At 32.1% G+C, this 8,025-nt stretch overlaps 1 protein-coding gene across 1 annotated transcript; it reads right to left on the reverse strand.

Moving 5' to 3' along the window:
• Positions 1–2,668: 2,668 nt before the first annotated feature.
• Positions 2,669–3,707, reverse strand: LOC115424528 (RING finger protein 222-like). Its single transcript, XM_030141855.1, has one exon. The coding sequence runs from the start codon at positions 3,594–3,596 to the stop codon at positions 2,970–2,972; it is 627 nt and encodes a 208-aa protein (XP_029997715.1). The 5' UTR covers positions 3,597–3,707; the 3' UTR covers positions 2,669–2,969.
• Positions 3,708–8,025: the final 4,318 nt, after the last annotated feature.

Below are 8,025 nucleotides of genomic sequence, written 5' to 3' on the forward strand. Positions count from 1 at the left end.
GTAGGGTAGATTTTTCCCCCCACAGAGCTATTGTTTTCTCCTTGGAAACTACGTATCCAACAACAAAGTGGCACAAGACTCAGATGAGCTTTTTCATCAGCCTGACAAACACACAGAAATAAATGCTTTTATTGCAACGTTTCTGACACAATTTATTTGCGGTGTTGACAAAGTTATTCTAAAACTGCAGTCAGGTGGATTTTTATCAGTACGTGACGAGCTTTCAGATTCTTCAAAAAGTGCTTTGCATGTCGACTTTCTCATAAAACAGGTAGAACATGTCTTTGACGGGAATGGAAAACAAAAGCCGTTGCTGTCAAGGCGTTCCTGACCCTGACTTCACTTCAGACTGTTGCTTGGTAATGCACATACAATGCAGAGGCATACCAATAAACGCCTAAAGCTTTTTTTTTTTTTTTCTTCTTAAAATTAACATAAGGACAATTTTGAAATGACAGAAAATAAATTGCATTTTACAAGTTCATTTTTGCACATTACACTGGTCTACAATTATAGACCAGTTTAGAAATGATCTGCCTCAGAGATTAAACATTAATAAGATGGAATTTAAAACAAATGACTGGTCAGCTGAAGTTTTCAATTCATATGATAAAGTCTTATTACACATTCAGCCTTCAACGGTTGTACATTTGGACAAAAGACATAAATATTCTATTAGAAAGAACCTGTAAACTGCATGTTTTTTAACGTACAGACAATTTTTTTAAGTATCTCTGTTAGCTCTGACACAAACATTCTCTCATTAATTCTCAGGATTGCACATTTTTACATAAGACTTTATCGTGGAAACTACAGCCAACCAGCATTTTTGACTTATTTTTTCTTTTTTAGTGAGTAAAACTTTGTAAAGTTTCACTACTTTAACCCATAAAGACCCAGGTCCCAAATTACTTTTTCTCTCTATTTAACCTTTCTTAAGTGACTTTTCACCATTTATTATCATACTTTCCTCTGTATTTAGCTTTCTTTTTTTTTCAGTGTAAAATAGATATTTTTGTATTTAGAGTAAAAAAAATCCACATAAGCATGCTAGATTTAAAAAAATATTCCAAGGCACACTGTAGGATTTGTGTAAAAATAAAATGCCTTTATTGCTTCATGGCAAACTTTTAAAATATTATTACGGTATGTATTTTAAAAGGTTGCCATGAAGCAATAAAGGCATTTTATTTTATTTTAAAATATTATTATGCATTTTAAAAGACTGCCATGAAGCCATAAAGGCATTTTATTTTATTTTTTAAAAATTATTATGTATTTTAAAAGATTACCATGAAGCAATAAAGATATTTTATTCTATTTTAAAATATTATTATGTATTTTAAAAGATTGCCATGAAGCAATAAAGGCATTTTATTTTATTTTTAAAAATTATTATGTATTTTAAAAGATTGCCATGAAGCAATAAAGGCATTTTATTTTATTTTAAAATATTATTATGCATTTTAAAAGACTGCCATGAAGCCATAAAGGCATTTTATTTTATTTTTTAAAAATTATTATGTATTTTAAAAGATTGCCATGAAGCAATAAAGATATTTTATTCTATTTTAAAATATTATTATGTATTTTAAAAGATTGCCATGAAGCAATAGAGGCATTTTATTTTATTTTTAAAAATTATTATGTATTTTAAAAGATTGCCATGAAGCAATAAAGGCATTTTATTTTATTTTAAAATATTATTATGCATTTTAAAAGACTGCCATGAAGCCATAAAGGCATTTTATTTTATTTTTTAAAAATTATTATGTATTTTAAAAGATTGCCATGAAGCAATAAAGATATTTATTCTATTTTAAAATATTATTATGTATTTTAAAAGATTGCCATGAAGCAATAAAGGCATTTTATTTTATTTTTAAAAATTATTATGCATTTTAAAAGATTGCCATGAAGCAATAAAGGCATTTTATTTTATTTTAAAATATTATTATGCATTTTAAAAGATTACCATGAAGCAATAAATACATTTTATTTTATTTTAAAATATTTTGATGTATTTTAAAAGATTGCCATGAAGCAATAAATACATTTTATTTTATTTTAAAATATTAATATGTATTTTAAAAGACTGCCATGAAGCAATAAAGGCATTTTATTTTATTTTAAAATATTATTATGTATTTTAAAAGATTACCATGAAGCAATAAAGGCATTTTATTTTTACACAAATCCTACAGTGTGCCTTGGAATATTTTTTGAAATCTAGTATGCTTATTCTGACTTTTTTGACTCTAAATAGCCAGACACACCACAAGTTTCCAAAGAACACCTGCGGATAATCACCAAGAAGAAGACCCAGCAGCACTTCCACTCTGTTGGTTTAGGTATTTTCCTATATTTAATCTGTTGATCATGTTGATGTTCATTAAAGCTCAGACTAAATTCAAATGTCATTAAATCAGAAACAGAGAAAACTGAAGAAAAAGTGGCATTTTCAACAAACATATCAATGACTGAGCATAAAACTAGTCTCTTCATCCACTGTCATTGATCCAACTCCACGGGTTTTTACTGGTGAATCAATGTTGTAGAAGATGACAGTGTTTCCATGGTAACTACGGAGCCTCTGAACGTCCAACTGGGTCATATCAGATGACCATGAAAAGATGACAAACTGCATTTTACACCAATTATTTCCATGTATTGATAGAATTAATGGATCAGCAGGTATTAAACAGTTCAGATCAGTAGATGGCTTTGGTCACCAGTGGCTGTTTGGGTCTTTATGGGTTAAGCATGGAGTCATTTTACTTGTAGATCAGTGTATCAGTGGGTTGGTCACGCACTGAAATGCTCCAGATAAACTGCCTCACACTCCCTTGAACTGATGAGCTTGATTTCCAGGACACATGACCTTGTTTTTCCACAGGCCTATACATGTCACTTCATTTTTTTCCCCCCATATTGGCACTCCAGTAGTCTTCATGAACATGTCGCCCATGCTATGCCAACAAAATCCAAGGTAATGTCGCAGCCACAAGTGCCAGGACAGTAAATGCTGAGAGTAAAACCAGCAGGCACCGCGCAGTCGTGCAAACCCTGCGCCTTCGTCTGCGGTTGGGTTGGACCACAGTCATCACAACGCTCAACGCATCCTCTTCACCCATGGGTCGCCCTTGAGCGCTTATGATGAAGATCTGGGATGTATTATGGCTGGGGCTGACCAACCTCTGTCTGCGCACCCGTTCAGAAATCCCCCTAAAACAGCGAGCGATCCAGTGACAACCGCTCGGTAATGCGCTCCCGGACGCGCGCCGTGCGCTCTGGATGCGCTCCACCGGCAAAGGTAGGGGTACCTCCAGGGTCTGCCCTTCATCTACATCCTTATCTGTGGTTAAAGATGCCAGCGCTTCCTTTTGTTTCTTGATGAATGTAAGATGTCGGCAGATAGGGCAGATGATAGTGTCCCTGATGTTTCCATCGGTGGTGACGCTGACCAGTGTTTTGACCAAACAGTCATGACAGAAGACGTGTCCGCAGCTTAAAGTCCGCTCTGCGCCAGACAGACCCTCATAACACACCGGACACTCTTTCCCTTCTTCTTCTTCTTCTTCTGTGTACAAGGCCATGGAAGAAAAAAAAAAAAAAATAATAATAATAATGGCCCTATAGAGGAACTACTATCCGATCCCCGGTGTCAGGTGTGTGTTCCAGAGTGTGTTCGGTTCAGTCAGTGTGTGAGTTTGTTGACTTGTGTCTGTGGGAGGTGGTTGTGGTTGAACAGGGTCTGCCACCTGTGGATGAATGGACCTGCCCTCTGCACAAGTCTGCAGTACACTTTATATACTGCAGATGGCGCTATTAGACCTTCAAGACTTTTTTTTTTTTTTGTTGTAATTATTACACTGGTCAACAACAAATTTATTGTTTAAGTTTTTTGAGCTGATTTAGGATAATTTTGGTGTGCTGAATCCAAAAATCACATTAATTTTGCTCAATCAGGTCAACTTTCTGAACTATGTTACATATTGGCTTTTTAACATTTTTGCTTACATTTATGGGCATTTTCACATCATATGATACAAAATTCTTTCATATTTCTTGCAATAAACGAGTTCTGAAGATTTTACTTTTGCCAATTTATGATTAATGTTTTTTTTTTAATATTACAGGTGAATGAAATGGCTTCGACAAGAAGATCTTGCAAAAATAAGCCTGACGTATTCTGCTACATCTGCGGTGAATACACCATTGTACCTAACAGGAATCCTGTTAGAAAATGATTTTTTTTCTCTTAAAACCTATTTTGGGTGAGAACTATATAAACTAGAAGCACTCGGAGAGCGCAGACCTCCGCCAAGGCTGATCAGTGGCCCCCCCCGTGGGCCCCCCCACCCCCGATCACCACCAAAATTTAATCATTTCTTCCTTATCCCATTTCCAACAAACCCTGAAAATTTCATCAAAATCTGTCCATAACTTTTTGAGTTATGTTGCACACTAACGGACAGACAAACAAACAGACAGACAGACAGACAAACAAACCCTGGCAAAAACATAACCTCCTTGGCGGAGGTAAAAATCTACTGATAAAGTCACAAAAATGTCATCAATTTTGTGAGATCAAATTTTTCAAAATCAAATTAGCAAAAAAAACCTGACCTGATTGAGAAAAACAGATGTCATTTTTGGATTTAGCGGTGCAAAATGGTCCTAATTCAGTTGAAAAAACCTAGACAACTTGCAAAAAAACATTTTTTTGTAACCCAGTGTTATAATTTATTGGAACTTTAGAACATACAATACAATATCCTCCTGAGACCCAGCAATGCATTTTTGTCCTCTGTAGGGGCAAAAGTTTAACAGATTTGCTTAAAAAAATTGTCTATCACAAAGGACATTCTATAAATAACTAAATAAATAAAATAATTTAAAAAATGTATCTGAAAAAACTATTGCAATATGCAGTTACAATTGTTTGATGTAAAAAAAAAAAAAAAGCTAAAATGTTCACTTTCCTGGGTCTCAGAAGGATATTGCATGAATTGCATGAATATTTAATCTATCTATCTATCTATCTATCTATCTATCTATCTATCTATCTATCTATCTATCTATCTATCTATCTATCTATCTATCTATCTATCTATCTATCTATCTATCTATCTATCTATCTATCTATCTATCTATCTATCTATCTATCTATCTATCTGCATTTCATGGGATTCTTAGCCCATATCCCCAAATCTCCATATCCTTTGTGTAATTTTAAAACTCTGTCATATTTCATCCAATCTGAAAGTGAAATACAGACTAATAAGCAGTCTTGGCATTCAATTCATCATACATTTCCCCTGCACAAAGACGGCTGGCTGTGTATTACCCTGGAATGATAGATAATTACTGATATAATGTGGTGCACAGGCCTATACATGTCACCTCCAAATCCTGTTACCACCAAATAAATAAATAAATAAATAAATAAATGATAATTTAAAAAATAATTTAAAAAATGTATCTGAAAAACTATTGCATTATGCAGTTACAATTGTTTGATGTAAAAAAAAACCTAAAATGTTCACTTTCCTGGGTCTCAGAAGGATATTGCATGAATATTTAATGTCATGTATCTGTTGTGTTTGTTAATATTAAAGGTTGTTCCCTGAATTTATTTGAACAGATTTTGTGCTTGTTCAAAGACACTGTGATGAGAGGCTCAATAATCAAACAGTTTGGTTAGCAATTTATAAGTAAAATGAAAATGTCTTTGTTTCGGTGGAACAACAATTACAACAAAAACAAAACAGGAAATATCATTTTAGCGGTATCTGGGTACTGTTATTGGATATTGGTATTAGTCTTGGTATTAGCTTAGAGTTTCACTGTCTTTTTCATTTTTCTTTATTTGGAGTTAACTTTGTAGCTCTTATAATAATAATAATAATAATAATAATTATTATTATTATTATTATTATTATTAGTAGTAGTAGTAGTAGTAGTAGTAGTAGTAGTAGTAGTAGTATTTCGTATTTATTTATTTGCACATCACAAACAACAAGAAAAAAAAAATTCATGCAAGTAACACCATTGTGCAGGAGAGGATAGAAGCCAAATTATTATCATTATTATTTGATACATTGGAATTAAAATTGCATAATGCCCGGAGAGTCAAACATAAAAAGGGACAAAACTGAGGAACACTGATAACATTGACAATAACAAAATGGAAAGTCAACATAGCTAATCTGAAACCACAGTACTCTCTGTAAAAACAGACAATAAAAATATAAAAAGCACAATAAATATATACATCTATATGCATAGGCCTATATGCACACACATAGCCTACATACCTAGATATTATTATTATTATTGTTATTATTATTATTATTATTATTAGTAGTAGTAGTAGTAGTAGTAGTAGTAGTAGTAGTGTTTTACATGAAATGCATCATAAAAATAACACAATAATACCTTTTTTATATTAGTCTCTGACAGTAAATGGGGAAATAAAACAGAACTAACCTAATTAACCCTCCTGTATCCAGGTGCGCATTTAAGGCACACCTTGCACTTTGTGTTGAAAAAAACTTCATATTATTTTTCACAGTTTAAATAAGGTTAGAATTCAAAAGTTGCTCATTTTTGCATGTTCTTTAAAATTCTGACCACCAACTAAAATTTGCACTTTGTAAACAAAAGAAAATTACAAGACTAGCATCTGTCTCCCAAGTGTGCCTAAAATGCATTATTTCTTCCATTATAACCACTGTTTTTGATCTGTAAGCCATTAAGGCATAAATCCTGCTTTTATTGATATCTGGGCTTCATTTGAGAGGTGAGGGTCTAAATGAATTTATTAGCGTTGTTAATGTTGCTGTTAATCACTGACATCTGCCAGGCTGCAAAAATCAAATAATATGTAATCCACTTTTTATGTAGAATATTGAAAAAAAAAAAAATTTTGTGTGCTTTTTGCATCCAAAAAAATGGTTTGTTTACATTACAAACGCGGCATTTAAAGAGCTAAAAAAAATGTGACAGTTATTGAGTATTTGGTATTTTTATTTACGGCTCAAGTTGATGAAATAGAAAAAAGTGTAAAGGAATTAAAAACAAACTGTATGAAAATTTTTTTTGACATTATTCCACAAGTGTGCCTAAAACGCACTATTTCTTCCATTATAACCACTGTTTTTGATCCGTAAGCCTTTAAAGCATAAATCCTGCTTTTACTGATATCTGGGCTTCATTTGAGAGGTGAGGGTCTATATTAATTTATTAGCGTTGTTAATATTGCTGTTAATCACTGACATCTGCCAGGCTGCAAAAATCAAATAATATGTAATCCAATTTTTATGTAGTATTTTGAAAACAAAAACAAAACAAAACAAAACATATTTTGTGTTTTTGCATCAAAAAATGTAATGACATCATGATGAAAAGAGATTGTTTAAAGGGTTAAAAAAAAAAAGTAAAATGAATGATTATTTGATATGTATGATTAGGGCTGACCTTGATTTACAAAAATAAAATCAAATTAGAGCAGGAAAATAAATCAATATATAATATTTAATAGTTTGATTTATAGGTGTGCATTTTACGCACACTTGGTGACAGATGCTAGTATTTTTGAACATTTGACCTAGCGCCAAAAATAATAATGCAAATTAACCGATGTTGGAGTTAATCATTGACATATGCCAGGATGAAAAAATCAAATAATATGTGATCCACTTTTTATGTAGTATATTGAAAAAATAATAATTTTTTTGTTTGTTTTTTGCATCCAAAAAAATGGTTTGTTTACATTACAAACACGGCATTTAAAGGGTTAAAAAATGTGACAATTATTGAGTATTTGGTATTTTTATTTACAGCTCAAGTTGATGAAACTGAAAAAAAGTGTAAAAGAATTAAAAACAAACTGTGTGAATTTTTTATTTATTTTTTTTTTACGTTATTCCATAAGTGTGCCTAAAAAATGCACACTTGGTGCTTAGTAAGGGATACCGGAGGGTTAATAGACAGTTAAAGGCAGAATACAAAGACATTAAA

The sequence above is a fragment of the Sphaeramia orbicularis genome, chromosome 8 (genome assembly GCF_902148855.1).
Source record: "Sphaeramia orbicularis chromosome 8, fSphaOr1.1, whole genome shotgun sequence".
Classification (NCBI taxonomy): domain Eukaryota; kingdom Metazoa; phylum Chordata; class Actinopteri; order Kurtiformes; family Apogonidae; genus Sphaeramia; species Sphaeramia orbicularis.